Source organism: Gallinula chloropus (genome assembly GCF_964237585.1).
Source record: "Gallinula chloropus genome assembly, chromosome: 4".
Lineage (NCBI taxonomy): Eukaryota > Metazoa > Chordata > Aves > Gruiformes > Rallidae > Gallinula > Gallinula chloropus.
Window position 1 is genome coordinate 39,564,123 of NC_140088.1, and position 17,584 is coordinate 39,581,706.

The following is a 17,584-nucleotide window of genomic DNA, read 5'->3' on the forward strand; positions in this document are numbered from 1 at the left end:
CCTTCCACACGGCAGCCTCATGGCCGGAGCGGGTCGGGGACACGGTTGGGGGAGGGGGGAGCCGCAGGGAAGAGGGGCGGGGAGGAGGGGGTTACCGTCCCCACGGGTCTCACGCCGCCGCCGCTCCCGTGACTCACCGGGGCTGCGGGGACAGGAAAAACCCGCTCGGTGCCTCCTCCCGGCCCTGCCCTGCCCTCCCCTCCCCGCCTCACTCCCTCCTGCCCAGCCGGGGTCCACGCCACCCCCTCCCCCCACCCCGCACACACACAGACCCCCCCACACACACCCCTCCACCCACCTCCCCCCCCCACGGGGGACCCGGCGTCACGGCCGCCCCAATTCGCATCTGGAAACCATCGGGCCCGCTTCCCGGCCCCTTGGCAGCCCCGGGACGGTGACGAGGCCTCGGCGGCGATAGGGCTCCGGCCCCCGCGCGCGTACGCGCGTCCCCTCCCGCGAGCCCGGCCCCAGCGGGGCCTAGTCCCGGTACCGCCGCCACGGAGCCCCCGCCGGAGCAGGCGGGTAGGCCGCAGCCAACGGGCCTAGGCCCGTCGCCATGGCAACGCAGCCCCCCGCTCGATTTTGGGGGAAGGCTGGAGCGGGGGGAAGGTACCGGCCCCGCTGTGCCCTGGCGCCGGAGGGGGAAACCGAGGCCATGGACGGGCACAACGGCCCCGAGGGTAGGGATAAAACCCCCGGTTCCCCGCGGCCCGGCAAAGCGACCCCCCGCTCACCCGCTGCCGCCGCCGTTGCTGCTGCATATTCATGAGCGCGCGGCCGCCCCTTCCCGCCCCCCGCCACGCCCCCCGCGACCAGCGAGAACCGCGGGGCAGAGCGGCCCCGGCGCCGCGTGGCCGGGGTGGGAGCACCGGGGGAGGGAGGGAGGGGCCAGAGAGGCGTCCCACCCCGCCCCGCCCGCCGCTGCCTTTACCATAGAGACGGCGGGAGAGGCGCTCCCGCTGTTGCCTCCCCCTCCCACCCCCCGCCCCGCCCGGGGTACGGGGCGGTGGTTGGGGCCTCCCCGCCCCGCCGCTCCGCCCCGTACCCCCGGCGGCCCACGGCCCCGCCCGGCCGCCGGTGCTGGGAAACGAGGCGGCGAGCAGAGCGGTCCCCGCGGGGCCGGTTCCCCGCAGCCGCGCCGGGAAGCGATGCTAATCGGATCGGGGCCGGATCCCAGACCCACCACCCCCAACCCCGGCCCGGCCCGGCGGGGAGCCGCAGGAAGCCCCGAATCGAATCAGGATCGACCCAGGGGCCTCCATTAGGCGCCGGGAAGGGAGGCGGGCAGAGGGAGCTCAGGGCTGGCTCTCGTTCAAGGGGCTGCGGGAAGGAGGGCGGCCGCTCCCGCCGCGGAGGGGCAGGGAAAGGAAAGGAAGGGAGGAAGGGAAACCGCCCCGCACCCACACTCCGGCCGGCGCGGGGGTTCGTCTCTTTATTCAAGGCGAGTCACCACGCAAAGGGGCCCCGCTACAAAGCCCAACAAGACGCCGGCCCCGGGGAAAAGGAGCCGGAAACAAACCCGAGTATTTAAAAAAAATAAATTGCTGCCAAAGAGGAATGAGGGGGAACTGAGGCACCTCCCGTGCCTGCCCCCCCCCTGCCCCCCTCGGGCCTCCACGGGGGCCCGCTGCCCCAAGCCAGGCACCGAGGGCAGGGGGTCTGCTACTGCGTCCTCGCCACGGCGATGACGAAGGGGTGCCGGGAACCGGCCGGAACTCAAAAGCCCGGGCCCTGCCGCAGGGGCTGGCCGGCCCCAGTCCTCTGGCCGATGTGGGAACCGGCCTGGAGCCAGCTGGGGCTGGGGGCTAATCTGAGCCGGACGCCGATTCCTCGGAGCTGGGGGCCGGGCTGGCACCTCCCTCCTCTTCAGAGTCCTGTGGGAGGGACACCAGGTCAGGCGCTGCAGCAGGCACCTCATGTTCCCCTGCTGCCCCCCTCGGCCGAGGCACAGGGACACCCCCACCCACCCGGGCCAACCCACCTCCTTCTTGCTCTCTGCAGAGGAGCTGTCATCACTGGAGACGAACTCTTTGCTCTTAAAGCTCTCACTCATGCTCTTGGCAGAGGACTTGAGGGAGGACGATTTGGAGCTGGCACCTTTCTTCTCTGCCTTGCCCTTCATCTGCTTCTCCTGCTTCTTCTTCTTCTTTCTAGACCTCTCCCTGGGGGCAGGGGGAGAGAAGCATCACCCTGCTGTCAACCAACCAATCCCACAGAGCCGAGGTTGCTCCTCGCACCCAAGAGCAGCCCCACTTTGGAGGGGGAAAGCCCCGCCAACCCCTTCATCACCCCAGCAGCACCCCCACTCAGCACACTCACGCCTTGGAGCTCTCAGACTTGCCGCCCACGCTGTACTCCTTCATGGCCTTCTCATAGTCCCTCCTGGCGTCCTCCGCCTTGCGATCCCATTCCTGCAGCAAGAAGAGGATGGGGAGGGGGGGTTACCGGTGCCACCTCACCACCTCCCATCCCCGCCCACACCACACTGCTCCCCACCCCCCATCCAGTGACCCCACTCTGCCCCAGCCCTCACCTCTTTCTTCTCCTTGGACATGGCTTTCCACTGCTCCCCAGCCTTCTTGGACAAGTCGGTGATGCTGATGCCGGGATGGTCCGACTTGATCTTCTCACGGTTGGCATTCAGCCAGAGCATGTACGCCGACATCGGCCGCTTGGGAGCGTTGGGATCTTTCCCCTTCTTGCTCTGGGAGGGAGGAAGCGGAGATGAGGAGATGGAGGAGAATGGACACCTTGAATGGCACCACTGTCTCCTACAAGCCCCCCCCTCAGCAACTTGGCTACACGATAGGCAGACAGACCACACCGAAAGGTTGCTGCGGACACATCCCCCAACACCCAAAGGGCTGAGCACAAGCAAAATGCCCTTCGTGACACTCAGCCTAGGCTCGGTGCCGCCCGTCAGGCTCAGATGACCCACCCACAGAGCGGTGACAGCGCCAGAGCCAACAGCAGCAGGCGGCCTTTGGCTGCTCAGCCTGACCCTGCCGGCAGCAGCCTCTCACCTCCGGCTGCTTCTTGCGTGGCTTGCGGTCTTTGACGATCTTGGCCTTCTTGGACGGCTTCTTCTCGTCCCGGTCACTGTCACCGTCACCGCTGGAGGAGCTGGCCGAGGCATTGCTGTCAAACCTGCGTGGAGGTGCTCGGCGTCAGCAGCAGCTCAAGGCCCCCACGCACCCCAAAGAGATGAAGCACGGGTGGGAGAGGTGAAGCAGCAACGAGCCCTGTCCCCCAGATGGTTCCCAGCCCCAGCAGCCCGTAATCCAGAGACTCCCTGAGCCAGTACCACCGTGTTTGTGCTTTACAGCTCGGGGAGGGAGGCTTTCCCTGCCACAAACATGGCTCAGCCCTCTCTGTATGTTTTAGGCTCGGCACCACCACGACCATCTGCTCCCGTAGGGCTGAGCGTGGCTCCCACCGGCATGCAGAAAGGTACAGACTGTGATTCCCCTGGCTCGGGATTTCAGGATCTCACCCTGGAGCAACCTGGCCCCTGCTGCCCTTCCCGGAGCCTCTGAGGTTGCATTACTGTCACCAGCACAGAGTGACCCTGGAATCGCACCCGCTTCCCACAGCTTTGAGGTCCGGGGGTTTACAAAGTGCCACCAGCCATACCTGGAGCTTTCCCCAGCCCCCCGAGTGAGCCCTGCCCAGCTGCCACTCACTCTTCAGCCACGTCGTCATCCTCTTCTCCTGGGTTGAAAGACTCATCTGGAAAGAGAGAACACAGGGATCAGCTTACAGCGAGGCAAGGACAGACAGGACTTCACTGGGTTGGGAAGGAGCCTGAGCGCAGCAGGCAGCACCCTCAGCAGCCCCCCCACACTTCACCTGTTTCCTCCCCAGAGCCATCGCTGCTGTCGTTGGCGTTCTCCTCACGGATCTTGCCTTCCTCCTTCATCCTCTCCAAGTAGGCGTCGTGCTGGTCCTCATCAGAGTCAGCATATTCGTCATAGCTCTGCTTCATGCCCTGCAGAAGAGACAGCACGAGTGAGAGCCACTCCCCATGCCCCCCCCACCTGCGCGCACACACACACACACACACACATACAAAACCCTTCTGGAAACTGGAGCTCCTGGCACACTGATGGGGGGGGTCATGGCCCCAGACCCATGCATGGGGCAGGGGGGATGGGAGCATGCACCTTTGAGGGGCAGAAAAGTTATCAGAGTTAGGGGAGGGGGAGCCCTTGCAAACCACGCCAGAGTTACTGGGGTTAGTCAGGGACCACCACAGCCATGCAGAGGAAACCTGCACCAGGAGGAGGAAGAGGAGAAAGAGGAAGGGATATCGCACGGACCTTTTTCCTCTACAAGGGCAAGGAGAGAAGAGAGAGGTGAAAACAAAGGAAAAGAGGAAAAAAAAACAAGAGGGAAAAGCAACAAAATTCTGGAGAGCGGACAGCCCCCAGCCCCCCCAGGCGGCAGGCAGCGGTCCCAGCGGGGAAGCTGCCCCACTCAGCGGGTACCTCCTTCAGGCCACGGTTCTTGATGTTCAGCTTCTTGGCGTTGACAAAGTCAAAGAGCTTCCCGTACTCCTCCCTGCGGGACAGGGGGGGAGGTCAGGGACGGGTGCCGGTCGGGGTGCCAGGGGGAGCGGCGAGCCCCTCCCGCCGCCCCCGCGCCCACCTCTCGATGCTGCTGAAGGTGTACTGCGTGCCCTGCTTGGTCTCGATCTCGAAGTCGAAGGAGCGGGTGGTGGTGGTCCCGCGGGCGAAGTTGACGAAGGAGATCTCATCGAAGCGGATGTGCACCGGCGGCTTGTGCACGTAGATGAAGCCGCGCTCCAGCGGGTAGAGCAGCCCGGAGCTGGCCTTGTAGGAGCAGGTGATGCACTGCGCTCCCGAGTGTCTGCAAGGGACCAGGCACGAGTCCCACACCCGTGGGGTGCAGAGGACCCCTCCCTCAGCACAGGGCTTGAACCTTGCAAAGCCCCTTCTCCCTGATGAGAGGAGGTTGGGGGCTGACCCTGCTCCCTTTGGGGAGGATCTCAAGCAGCTGGTTCATACTACCAGAGCAGCGGCTCCTTTTGTTCCCCCCTGCCAAAGCACCCCTCCCTACGGCAGGGTGGTCCCGCATCCCACTCCACGACAGCAGCAGCGTGCCTCACCCCTGGAAGTTGCCAGGCACGGTGATCTTGCGATTCACCAGTGCCTTCATGACGCGGCTGACCATCTCGTAGAGGGAGCCCGACATGTTCTTGGTGAGCCGCCCCTCGAAGCGCTTCTCCACCTCCTCCCTGCGCAGCCAAAAGAGAAGGCAACGGTAAGCGGGGGAACCCATGGGGGCCGTGCCCTCCCACCCAGCTCCCCACAGCCCCAGACCAAGGGAGGGGGTCGAGGAACTCACTCATTCATGTTGAGCGTCAGGGAGATGTCCTCATCCTTGGAGAAGAGCAGGATGAGGAAGTGGTAGCGGGTCTGGCCCTGCTTTATCGGGGGGTCCAGGCTGATCTGAAAAGAGACGAGGAGGCGAGGACCCGAAATGCCCTGAACCCATCACCCGCCGTGCTTCCTGGATGAGTGAGGAGCCCTCCTCCCCTCCTCACCACGAAGAACATCTGCCGCTGGTCCTTGTGCGGGAGCAGGAAGAGGCGCAGCACGGTCGTGTAGGGGATCTTGTAGTCAAAGGTCTTGCCGTGGAGGTGCAGGAAGGTGGGGTAGATCCGGATGTCGTAACGCCCACGAGGCGTCAGACACTGCAGCTCCCTGAAGATGCAGATGGCATCTCCAGTGGCCTGGATCACGTCCGCCTTGGAGAGGACGTTCTGAGCGAAGGCCTGCAGAGGAAGGGAGTTATGGTGGGATGAAGGTGCCCGCTTGCACCCTCCTCCCAGCTTGACCTGCTGTCCCCACGGCCCCCCACCCAATCACCTCCACAGGGTCCACGCCGTCCTCCTGGGTGGGCGGCACGTAGAAGCGAACCTCCATGAGCGAGACCTCGGCATCGTCGTTCTGGTGGAACTCCAGCGTCACCTCGTTCTTACCCGTCGTGCACTGGGAGACGTTGCTGAGGGGGATCTCGAACACTGGCTGCTCCCCGATGTCGAAGGAGAGCAGCTGCCCTGCGGGCAGGAGGCCGGACGCAGCCTGTCACAGCAGTGTCGGGACAACCGCGACATGGGGCAGGGACGAGGTACCCAAAGCCCACCGCTATGGGCTGCGCCAGGCACAGAGCTTCCTCACCCCCAGTAATGGTGCCATCTCGACTCACCTCCAAACCTCACCGTCCCCCAGTTCCAGCCCTTCACGCACAGGTCTTTCTCTGCCAGCTCCAAGCGATAATGGGCCTTGAAGAAATCTGAGAGCTTGTCAAACTCCTGGGGCGGGAGAGGAGGGAACGCTCATTAGAAATGCTCATGAGAAACCACCACATACAGGCAGGTGCTGCCCAGAGCCCATGGCTGGGACACAGCCCCCCCCCCCCCCCAATCCCCCCCCGCCCCCGCACAATGGGGGTCAGCACTGTTCTTGGGGGTGGGGGGGAACAGCGCTTGCAGGGAGCACGGCTCCATACAGGATGAGCGTGAGCTGGAAAGAGAAGAGACTGCAGCCAGGGACGAGGACAGGCCGGGGCACTCACCGATTCCCGGAAGCCATCGTACTTGTAGACGTGGCCGTTCTTGGTGAGCAGCTTGAGGCCATGACCGAGCGCCACGCGCCGCCAGACGCCCTCAGCCAGCTCCGAGGCCTGGATGTTGTCCACCTTCCCCGTCTTGCTGTTCTTGAAGATGACACCTTGGCGGCTGAGCCGCAGCCGCCCGTCATTCTGGCAGGAGAGGCAGGCATGAGGCGGGGGCGGCTCGTCCCGCACGCGCAGGGGACCAGCCTGACCACACCGACAGGCTCGTGGGCGGGCAGCCCCCGCCCTTCGGGTGCCACAGGTGGCTGCACAACCTCTTGGAGCAGAACGAGGCGGCTTCCCCAACCGGCTTTAGGCCTCACACACTCCTTAGCACCCTAATTTGGGATTCAGGCAGCTACAAGACAGCTGCCAGCACCCATGAGTGCTGTCACACTGTCACAGCTCCATCAGGCTTTGGGGACAAGCTCCCAACAGCCAGAGGGTTAAGGGTGACCCAGAAACACTCCACACCACCCTGCCCACTCCCTGGCACAGCCTGATGGCCGACGCACAACCAGCCCTCCTGCGGCACAGGAAGGTGGCCACACAGAGCTGGCATCCCTCTCCCTCCCACTGGAAGCGTTCCCAGCCGCAAAGGGGCTGGCACTAAAAGCCCCCGTTGATGCTCCTAAACACTCCAGCCCCGGAAACGAGGTGCATCCGCTCCCTGCTTCCAGGCGAGATCAGCAAAACGCACTCTGCCAGGCGAGAGGCCGGGGTGGGGGAAGTGCCCTGCCGCGGTTCGGCTGGCGGAGCAGGTCTTGATGCCACACACGGCCTGAACGGGTCCCCCCAGGGCGTGTGTGTGTGTGTGTATGCGTGTGCCACCCTGTTCCAGCTCACTCACCATGGATCCCTTCACCTCCTGGTAGATCTCGTTGAACTCCAGCGTGTCGGCCATGGCGGCTGGGGGAGGCGGCAACACCTGGGCTTCAGGAGGGGAAGCAGGCCGAGCGTGGCAGGAGGTTCAGTTCCCCCCCCAGCGCGGCATTCCCCGGGGCCGGGGAAAGAGCAGCTGCGGGGGAAGGGGAGAGTGAGACGGGGGGCGGCCCCCGGGAAGATGGCTGCTGGCCCCGCCGCGGGAGGGGGAAAGCGGGGGGAGCTCTGCGAGCACGGCCACGCCGCCATCCCCCCCCCCGCCAAAAAAACCCTTACACCCGGCCTCCCCCCAAACCGCCCCGGGACACTGCCTCCGGGTCCGGCACCGACCGACGGGCGGGGGGCGGCCCGCACCCCCTCGGGCTCTCGCCCCACTCCTCAGACGTGCTGCGGCCCCAGGGCCTTTCCCACCCCCGGTGCGCTCCCGCCTCCCTCAGCCCCGCCAGCCCCCCCCCCCCGCGCCGCTCCCGGGCCCAGCCCCACCCCCCCCCGGGGGCCCAACCCCCCCCCCCACGGGGCACAGACCCCCCCCTCCCCGGGACCCCAGCGCCCCCCGCCCCGCTCGCCCCCCCGGGCCGGGCCCGGCCCCCCCGCACCGCCGCCACTTTTCCCGCCTGCGCAACACGAACCTCGCGCGGAGCCTCCCCCCGCCGCCGCCGGAACCCGCCCCCGCTTCCGCCATAGAGAGGGGCCGCTCTGGGCGCTGCCGCGGGAGGACCGCGGCGCCGCGGAGCGCAGCGGGCGGCACCACCGAGCGCCCGGAGGACTCCAGCTAGAGAGGACACAGCGCCCCGCGCTCGCCCCGCCGTAGAGATGTTGGAGGGGGGGTCCCGGCGGGGCGGGGGGAGGGGGAGGGAAACACACACACGTGGGTGTGACGGGCTCAGAGCAGCCCTTCCGCCGGGCCGTGTAGCGGCGGGAGAACTCCGGACCCCCCTTGGTCGGGGGGGGGGGGGGGGTGCCGTGACGTCACCGCTAGGGCGGGGGGGGGTGAGACCGCTCCGAAAGGGACACCCCAGAATGGGGCACTGGGGGAAGGGGGGGGGGCGGCGGCAGCAGCAGCCCTGGGGCACGGAGCGCGCGGCCGGGAGCAGGGGGTGACCCCTCCCCGCGCCTCCGCACCCCGCCCTGCCCGCATCCTGCTCCGCACCGCCCCCTGCCCCGCACCGCCTCTCGCTGCCCCCCCCCCGCACCGCCCCCTGCTCCGCACCGCCCCCTGCCCCCCCCGCCTCTCGCTGCCCCCCCCGCACCGCCCCCTGCCCCGCACCGCCTCTCGCTGCCCGCCCCGCACCGCCCCCTGCCCCGCCCGCCGCAGCCTCCGCTGCCCGCGCCCTACCTGCTGCCGCCCGCCCTGCCGTCACCCTGCCAGCCCCGTCCCGCACCCAGCCACCACCCTGCCCGTCTCCTGCCGTCACCCTCCCGTCACCCTGCCTGCCACCCTGCCTCCTGCTGCCTGCCCTGCCTGTTCCCCCCCGCCGCCTGTCCCCTGCCTGTCGCCCTGCCCGTTCCCCTGCCCGTCCGCCCCGCAGCCCTCCCGCGCCCCCGCCGGCCCCCCCGCCCATGCCCCCACGCTGGGTCACCGAGTTCTTCTCCTACGAGACCGCCAAGTCGGTGGTGGTGAAGAGCTGGGTGGTGGGCGCCGTCAACCGCGGCGTGCAGCTCCTCATCCTCGCTTACTTCATCGGGTGAGACACACCCCCTCCTCCCCGGGGAGACACACCCCCAGCCCCCCACCCGAAGAGGGACCCCCTCCCACCCCGCGCCATCCCCCTCCTCTCCCCCAGCCCCCTCCCCACTGTCCCTGAGCAGATGATGGGACGTGATGGGGGGGGGAGGGACAGGGCGGGGGGGGCCACAAGCGTGTCAGCGCCGGGAATACCAGGGTGCAGGTGGCACAGGGGACAGCATGGGGTGGGTGACAGGGTGGCGGGAGAAGCATCCCGGCCAAGTGGGTGTTGGGGGTGGGGGGGTCTCTGATCCCCAGGACCTGACGACAGCAGCGGGTGACACACGCCTGTGGAACCGCTGGGTCTGGCATCTGAGGGGGCGGGGGGGTGTCAGGAGCAGCTGTCCCCACCATCCCCCATGTCCCCCCCCCCGGTGCTGTGGTCCCAGGTGGGTGTTCCTCCATGAGAAGGCCTACCAGGTACGGGACACTGTCATCGAGTCCTCGGTGGTCACCAAGGTGAAGGGCGTCGGGCGCTATGCGGGGCGCGTGCTGGACACGGCCGACTATGTCACCCCCCACCAGGTGGGTGCTGAGGGCCTCCCCTGTCTCAGTCTCCCCCCTCGGGGGTGGGGGGGCAGCATGGGGCACAGGGGGAGAGTGGGGTGACGGTGACACCACCCCCCACCCCCCTCCAGGGCACCTCGGTGTTCGTGGTGGTCACCAAGCAGATCCTGACGGAGAACCAGTCGCAGGGCGTCTGCCCGGAGGTATGGTGCTGGGGGTGGTGGGGGTTGGGAGGGGGGTGCTTGTTCCCCCCACACAGCCCCCCGCCCTGGCTTACCGCTGTCCCCCACAGAGCGAAGCTGAGTACCAGTGCACGGCCGACCGCGACTGCCGGGGGAAGAGCCCCACCACGGGCAGCGGTGAGGGGGGACCCCCACTCCGGGGTTGGGGGGGATACAGGACGGGGGTGGGGGGGCCAGGGCATGCCAGCCGTGCTGACGGGGCTGCGCAGGGGTGCTGACGGGGCGCTGCGTGCCCTTCAACCGGACCCTGCGCACCTGCGAGATCCACGGCTGGTGCCCAACGGAAGTGGACACCGTCGACGTGTGAGTGCCGCGGGGCCGGGGGGCACAGCAGGGATGGGGTGGTGGGCTGTCCCCCCAGCACCCAAGGACACCCTCTTCCCCACCCCCAGGCCTGTCATGCTGGAGGCCGAAAACTTCACCCTCTTCATCAAGAACAGCATCCGCTTCCCGCTCTTCGGCTTTGAGAAGTGGGTGGCACGGGGGGCACAGGGAGCCCCCCCACACTATCACCCCCCCCCAACCCCCACCCCCAATCCCCGTCTCATCCATCCCACCCCATCTCAGCTCCCCTCCTGGACAGCTGACAGCATGTCCCCCTCCCAAATATGTGCACACCACCCCCCCCAGGGCCAACCTGCCGCCCCCCGGCAGTGGCGGGCAGTTGGGGCGCTGCCGGTTCCACCCGGAGCAGCAGCCGCTCTGCCCCATCCTGCGGCTAGGGGACGTGGTGCGCCTGGCCGGGCAGGACTTCCCCACGCTGGCCGCCACCGTGAGCGGGGACACGGGGAAACGGGGGCGCGATGGGGGGACATGGGGAGACACAAGAACACATGGAGACATGGGGGTGGGATGGGAGGGGGGGCATAGGGACACAGGGGGTGGAACATGGGTCATGGGGATGTGGGACGTGGGGATGTGAGGGTGGGATGTAGGGAATGGGGTGTGGGGACACCAGCTGTGGGACACGGGACTTGGGGACACAGTGACGTGGGACTCAGGTATGTGGGGACAGAGGGATGTGGATGGGGGCATGGTGTTTGGGATGTGGGGGGCGTGGGATGCACAGGCATGGGGACATGGGATGTAGGGTGCTGGAGGCAGGAGGATGTGGGTCTTGGGGACACGGGAGGTGGGATGCAGGAACACGGGCTGTGGAGCACGGGGACAGGGGACACAGGGATGGGGGGGATAAGGGGCTGTGGGATGCAGGATGTGGGGACACGGAATGCGGGGGACACACTGGGGATGTGGGACATGGGATGTGGGGGCATGGGGACTCGGTATGGGTCTGACCCAGCGGCGGGGCAGGGCGGGGTGCTGGGCATCAAGATCGGGTGGGTGTGTGACCTGGACCATGCCTGGGAGCGCTGCCTGCCCCGCTACTCCTTCACCCGCCTGGACGGGCTGGCCCGCGCCCCCGCCCCCGGCTACAACTTCAGGTACGGCCTCCGCCACCCCAAGGGACACGCGTGTCACAGCCGTGCCCACGGCACGGCCCCCGGCCCGCTGTCCCCACGTCCCTGTGCAGGCACGCCCGGTACTACCGCTGGCAGGATGGCACCGAGCGCCGCACCCTCACCAAGGCCTTCGGCATCCGCTTCGACGTCCTGGTGTACGGCAACGTATGTGTGAGGCTCGGGGACCCCTTGGGGATGCCCACACGGGCCATGGGGCTCGGGGCCCCCCCACCTATGGGAGGACTCTGTGCCCCCAGGCTGGGAAGTTTGGCATCGTCCCCACCCTCATCAACACGGTGGCAGCTTTCACCTCCATCGGTGTGGTGAGTTGTGGCCGTTCTCAGCCTCTGTGTGGCAGCATCTCCCTGGGGGTGGGATGGGGGGGCGTGCGGGGAGGGGGAACTTGGAAGAGGCCCTGTGCACCCCACAGGTGCTGGGCAGGGGTCGTAGTGTGCCCCAACCAGCTCCCCCAACGCATCCACCCCCAGGGCACGGTGCTGTGTGATATCATCCTGCTCAACTTCCTGAAGGGTGCTGAGCACTACAAGGCCCGCAAGTTCGAGGAGGTCAGCCATGGGGCTGGGGCTGCTATGGGGCTGGGGTCACCTCCAGGGAGGCTGGATCAGGCCACACTGGGGGCTGTGTGGGGCTGGGGGGGACAGGCACAGGCAGTGCCCCTGTCTCGCCTGGGTGTCCTGGCTGTGGGGCAGGGACTCACCTAGTGCCTGCCCCATAGGTGCCAGAGGCCGGCGTGGCTGTGCCCCCCCCCAGCCCCACGGCATGTCCCCCCAGGGCACTGGGGGGCTGCAGCCGAGACAAACAGTCCACCGACTCAGGCACCTTCTCCCTCGGCCTCTAGCCCTGTGCACCATGCAGCAGCCCCCCGCCTGCTCCCCACTGTGGGGACACCCCCGCCTGCACCGGCCAGGGCTCCCCCACCCCCCTATCCCCGCACTGGCACCCCTTTCCCCACACTGTCAGTGGCACAGGGCATGAAGGACATTTGGGGCAGTGGGGTGACACCAGTGCCGTGGAGCAGGGGGGGCTGGGGGGACAACATGTGGCTACGGTAGTGGCAGCAGAGGCATGGGGTGACACTGGACATAGGGGGGGGATGGGGAGAGGTGTGGGGGGCAGGGTGGGGATAAGGGACGTGGAGTGGCCCCAGGGGCAGTGGGGGACAGGGCTCTCATGCCACTCTGCTGACCCACAGATCCCACAACCGCCCTGTGCCCACTGTCCCCACTGCCCATCCCAGGGGGTCCCAGGGTCTCCAGTGTCCATGCTGGGGTGTCCCAGCCCTGTGCCCAGGGTGCCACAGTCCCCTTGTGTCGTCATGTGTCACCCCCCCAAAATGTCCAGTGCTCCCCTCAGCCGGTGCCCCCAGCTACAGGTCCCACCCCACAACCCGCAGGTGCCCCCAGCTCCCACCTCTCCAGCTGGGGTGGCTGGGTGCTGCACTCTGGGGCAGTGGGTGCTGCTGGGTGACAGGGGTTACCCCCCCTAACTCCCCCAGACTGGTGCTGAGGGTGGCTGCCCTTAGCCTGCTGGTACCGGGGGGCTTGGCTCAGCTGCCCTGGTGCCCCTCACTTCTGCACCCCTCACCACCCTGGCACCTCCCTATTCCCAGCTGGCCCCATGCTGGCAGGGCTGCACCCCCCCACCCCAATAAACCTTTGGCTTGCAGCACTTAGGCGTCTCCAGTGTTTGCAGTGGGGTGAGGGGTGGTTCTTGGGGGGATCTGATGGGTTGGGGTGTGGGGGCAGAGCAAGGGGGGGGTCAAGGGGATGCCACCAACCCAGGAAGAGTTGGGGTGGCTCTGTGCCCCCCAGTACTCATGCAAGGGTTGCGCTGGATACAAGGGACACCCCTGTCCCCAAACCTCCCCCCACTGCACACCCCAGGGTGCTCTCCCTCACCCCATTACAGCCCAGGTGCCCCCAGGAACCCCCACCCTCCCCTGCCCAGGAACCCCGAAACGGAGATGGGTGCTGACAGCTGATACTTTATTGAGATGAGGGGTGGGGGTGCAGTCCCCTGCTGTGGCCATGCGGAAGGCACAGCAGCAGGGAGGGTGCCTGGGGGTGGCCGCAGGGCTGGGGGGCACCCCGGGGGGGGCTGAGCCACTCAGTACTCGCAGATGAAGGGCAGCCTTACCCGGCATCTCAGGCTCCTCCAGCGCCCATCTGTGGGGGGAAAACGGGGGGGGGGGTGTGTCAGCCCAGCACCCAGTGGCACCCCCAGCCCCAGAGACCACCCCCACCCCCCAGGGACTCCACCTTAACCCCCTCTGTGCCCATTTCACACACACACCCCCCAACTGCCGTATACCTCCCACCAACCCCCGGGTACCACCTGCCATCCCAAGGTCCCCCCAGCATCCTCCTGCTCGCGCAGCGGAGCCCCCCCAGCCCCGGTGCCCCCCCCCCGTGCCCCACTCACTGTTGGTGCAGAGCACGGTGCAGAAGCGGTGGGAGAGCAGCGGGTACCCCCGCAGCCAGTGCGTGTAGTTCCAGGCGGTCCGGTCCAACCACCAGCACTTCACTGACCTGCCCTGCGCAGCGGGGGCGAGGGCGTGAGGGGAACCCCCCCCACCCTGGCACCAGGCAGGGGCACCCGGGGGATGGCAGGGGGTGGGCTGGGACACCCAGGAATGGGCACTGGGGATGCTGGGACACACCGGGACAGGCATGGGAGGGGTGGGGAGGGGAGGACTGGGGCACCCTGGGGACACTGGGGCAGGGGTTGGGGTACCCTCCTGCTAGGACAGGGGGACAGGGCTAGGACACCCAGGGATGGGCATGGGGACAAGGGGGGCAGGGTTGGGGGACACTGGGGATACTGGGACATGGCCAGGACAGGCATGGGTGGGGGGCAGGACTGGGACACCCTAAGTGGACACTGGGGACACTGGGACAGGGGTTGGGGTACCTTCCCACTAGGACAGGGGGACAGGGCTAGGACACCCAGGGATGGGCATGGGGACAAGGGGGGCAGGGTTGGGGGACACTGGGTGGGCACTGGGGACACTGGGACATGGCCAGGACAGGCATGGGTGGGGGCCAGGACTGGGACACCCTAAGTGGACACCGGGGACACTGGGACAGGGGTTGGGGTACCTTCCCACTAGGACAGGGGCACAGGGCTGGGACACCCAGGGATGGGCACAGGGATGGGGGGGGTCAGGGTGAGGGCACCCTGACTGGGGACACTGGGGACATGAGGATAGGGGTTGGGGTATCCTCCCACTAGGACAGGGGGATGGGGCTGAGGCACACAGGGACAGGCATTAGGGACACCGGGAACACTGAGACAGGGTACTCTGATGATGGGTACTGGGGACACTGGGGACAGGGTGGGGTACCCGGGGATGAGCATAGGGACAGGGGGCAGGGCTGGAGTACCCTGAGGTGGCACTGGGGACATGAGGACAGGGCTGGGACACCTAGGACCAGGCACTGGGGACACTAGGGGCACTGGGAGCACTGGGGACACTGGGGAAACAGGGACAGGGGACAGGGCTGGTGGGCGCAGGCTGGCCAGGATGCCGGGGGGGAGGGGGGTGTGCCTTACCACAGGGCGGGTGATGGCCCCAATCCAGACCTGGCCGCGGTTGGTGCGGAGCCGTGCCTGCTGCTGCAGGCAGGAGTTGGTGCGGAGGCTGTGGATGGAGGCCAGGCGCCCGCGGTAGCACCGGGCGCAGATGCGCTGCGGGGAGGGACACACGCTGGTTGGGGGGGGGGGGACGGACGGGGACGCCCCGGCACAGACGGTACCCTCCCCATCCCCTACCCGCCCACCCCTCCCCTACCCACCTGGGCCCTGCGGAAGGTCTGGCATTTGGTGACGATGACGTAGCGTAAGGTGGTGGCACCGGTGGTGCCGGGGACGCTGACCGCGTGCGCCTCGCTCTCCCGCGGGCACTGCATGTCATCCTCGTACTCCTCCTCCCACCCCGGCGCCTCCAGCGACGCCTCCTCAGCCTCGGGGCTGGCAGGGGCTGGGGGCGCGGGGGTGGGGGGCTCAGCAAGCGGGGTGTCCCCAGGGTTTGGGGGTGCCCCCTGGGGTTTGGGGGTTCAGCATGGGGAGGAGGGATTCCCCAGGGTGTTGGGGTGCAGGGTGGTGAGCGGGGTGTCCCCAAGGATGCCCCCCCAGGGTTTGGGGGTGCAGCATTTGGAACAGCAGGGTTTGGGGGTGCAGCATGAGGAGCAGGGAGCCCCCGGGGTGTGGGGGTGCAGCATGGCGAGTAGAGAGTCCCTGGGGTTTGGGAGTGCAGTGTGGGGAACTGTCCCCAGGGCTTGGGGGTGCCCCCTGGGGTGTGGGGGTGCAGCATGGGGAGTGGGGATGCAGCACGGGGAGCAGGGAGTACCTGGGGTGTGGGGGTGCAGAGTGGCAAGTGGGGTGTCCCCAGGGTTTGGGGGTGTCCCCAGGGTTTGGGGGTGCAGTGTGGGGGTACTCACCGAGGTGGCTGGCGGTGGCCGAGCCCAGCAGGGCCAGGGCGAGGAGCAGGCAGAGCTGCATGGCGCGGACGGGGACAGCGGACCCTGGGGAGTCTGTGGCCATGTCACCCCCCGCCCCTTCACGTCCTCATCTCCACCTGCTACCCCCCTCCCACGTCCCCTGTGCCAGCCCAGCCCGCTCCCCTGTCCCTCTGCCACCCTCAGTGCCACTCCGCAGCCTCCTGCTTCCCCCATGTCCCTGGGTCCCCACTCTGTCCCCCCCATCTCCCCCTGGCACCTCAGGGCCACCCATGACAGCGACACCCGCCCCAGTGCCCAGTCCCGCTGAGCCCACTCGCACCTGCTGCCCCTGCTCCTCACCTGGGACTCGGGGGGCTCCACCCGCTGCAGGCTGGGGGGCTCTGCCCACTGCACCCCCTTATAGCAGTGATCGGGACACGTGTCCCCAACCGCAGCCTTGCGCCACACCAGCCCTGCTGTGGCCCCCAACCACTGGGCATGGGCATGGGGGGGGAGGGTCACCCAGGGGGCCCCTGCCTGCACCCTGCCTGCACCCTCCCTGGCCAGCGTGCAGGGTGCATTTGGTCCAGGGGAAGGGACTACTCAAGTGGGGGTGCACAGATGTGGGGTGCAGGGGGCATGGGGTGGGAGCTGTCAGGGCTATGGGGTTTTGGGTACAGGGGGCATGTGGTGGGGGCTGCAGGATTTGGGGTACAGAGGGCATGGGGTGAGGGCCGTAGGGTTTGGGGGACACAGGGTGGGGGCTGCAGGGTTTGGGTGCAAAGGGTGGAGGCTGTGGGGTTTGGGGTGCAGGGGGCATGTGGTGGGGGCTGCAGGATTTGGGGTACAGAGGGCATGGGGTGAGGGCCGTAGGGTTTGGGGGACACAGGGTGGGGGCTGCAGGGTTTGGGGTGCAAAGGGTGGGGGCTGTGGGGTTTGGGGTGCAGGGGGCATGGGGTGGGGGCTGCAGGATTTGGGGTACAGAGGGCATGGGGTGAGGGCCGTAGGGTTTGGGGGACACAGGGTGGGGGCTGCAGGGTTTGGGGTGCAAAGGGTGGAGGCTGTGGGGTTTGGGGTGCAGGGGGCATGGGGTGGGGGCTGCAGGATTTGGGGTACAGAGGGCATGGGGTGAGGGCCGTAGGGTTTGGGGGACACAGGGTGGGGGCTGCAGGGTTTGGGGTGCAAAGGGTGGGGGCTGTGGGGTTTGGGGTGCAGGGGGCATGGGGTGGGGGCTGCACGGTTTGGGCAGCAGGGGGTGAGAGTTACTGGGGTCTGGGTTTGACGTGGTCCCAGGGAGGGGGATGCTGGGGTGAGGGTGCACAGGGCATAGGGATGGGGGGTGTGGGGTGCACAGGGGAGGGGTTGCAGGGCTTGGGGTGCTGAGCAGGGGGAACAGGCCAGGGGGCTGTGGGCCAACGGCTGGCTGGACCGTTGGGGAGGAAACGTCCCTTGGGCAAGTGCTGCCCGGCGGGAGATGGTATCAGCACCCCAACTCCTCGCAGCACCCCAACCCCCCCCACCCCACAGCACCCCCCAGCCCCTTGCTCTGTGAAGCCCAGACCCCCGCAGCCCCCAGCCCCCAGGTGCCGGTGGGTGCCCCACGTGCCTGGCAGGGCCAGGCAGGGTGTAAACAGGACCCCCTAGGGTGCCCCCCAAGGCATCCCCAGC

The 17,584-nt window shown here is 67.8% G+C and overlaps 3 protein-coding genes across 3 annotated transcripts; 1 reads left to right on the forward strand and 2 right to left on the reverse strand.

The window, feature by feature from the left end:
- Positions 1 to 1,380: 1,380 nt before the first annotated feature.
- SSRP1 (structure specific recognition protein 1) lies at positions 1,381 to 8,162 on the reverse strand. Its single transcript, XM_084263796.1, has 17 exons — positions 8,151 to 8,162; positions 7,490 to 7,657; positions 6,601 to 6,786; positions 6,232 to 6,337; positions 5,892 to 6,082; positions 5,567 to 5,797; positions 5,368 to 5,471; positions 5,129 to 5,257; positions 4,648 to 4,869; positions 4,488 to 4,560; positions 3,850 to 3,988; positions 3,684 to 3,729; positions 3,024 to 3,147; positions 2,534 to 2,704; positions 2,320 to 2,411; positions 1,982 to 2,162; positions 1,381 to 1,874 (listed from the first exon to the last, which is right to left on the reverse strand). The coding sequence occupies exons 2-17, from the start codon at positions 7,541 to 7,543 to the stop codon at positions 1,806 to 1,808; spliced, it is 2,118 nt and encodes a 705-aa protein (XP_084119922.1). The 5' UTR covers positions 7,544 to 7,657; positions 8,151 to 8,162; the 3' UTR covers positions 1,381 to 1,805.
- Positions 8,163 to 8,764: 602 nt separating this feature from the next.
- Positions 8,765 to 12,528, forward strand: P2RX3 (purinergic receptor P2X 3). The gene is made up of 12 exons (XM_084263907.1): positions 8,765 to 9,206; positions 9,637 to 9,772; positions 9,886 to 9,957; positions 10,047 to 10,113; positions 10,206 to 10,299; positions 10,389 to 10,466; positions 10,627 to 10,768; positions 11,308 to 11,438; positions 11,528 to 11,621; positions 11,714 to 11,779; positions 11,945 to 12,022; positions 12,193 to 12,528. The coding sequence occupies exons 1-12, from the start codon at positions 9,082 to 9,084 to the stop codon at positions 12,313 to 12,315; spliced, it is 1,206 nt and encodes a 401-aa protein (XP_084120033.1). The 5' UTR covers positions 8,765 to 9,081; the 3' UTR covers positions 12,316 to 12,528.
- Positions 12,529 to 13,448: 920 nt separating this feature from the next.
- Positions 13,449 to 16,955, reverse strand: PRG2 (proteoglycan 2, pro eosinophil major basic protein). The gene is made up of 6 exons (XM_084263009.1): positions 16,277 to 16,955; positions 15,917 to 16,000; positions 15,272 to 15,456; positions 15,030 to 15,164; positions 13,899 to 14,010; positions 13,449 to 13,642 (listed from the first exon to the last, which is right to left on the reverse strand). Exons 2-6 carry the CDS (start codon positions 15,975 to 15,977, stop codon positions 13,584 to 13,586), a joined length of 552 nt encoding a protein of 183 aa, XP_084119135.1. The 5' UTR covers positions 15,978 to 16,000; positions 16,277 to 16,955; the 3' UTR covers positions 13,449 to 13,583.
- Between the last annotated feature and the right edge of the window lie 629 nt (positions 16,956 to 17,584).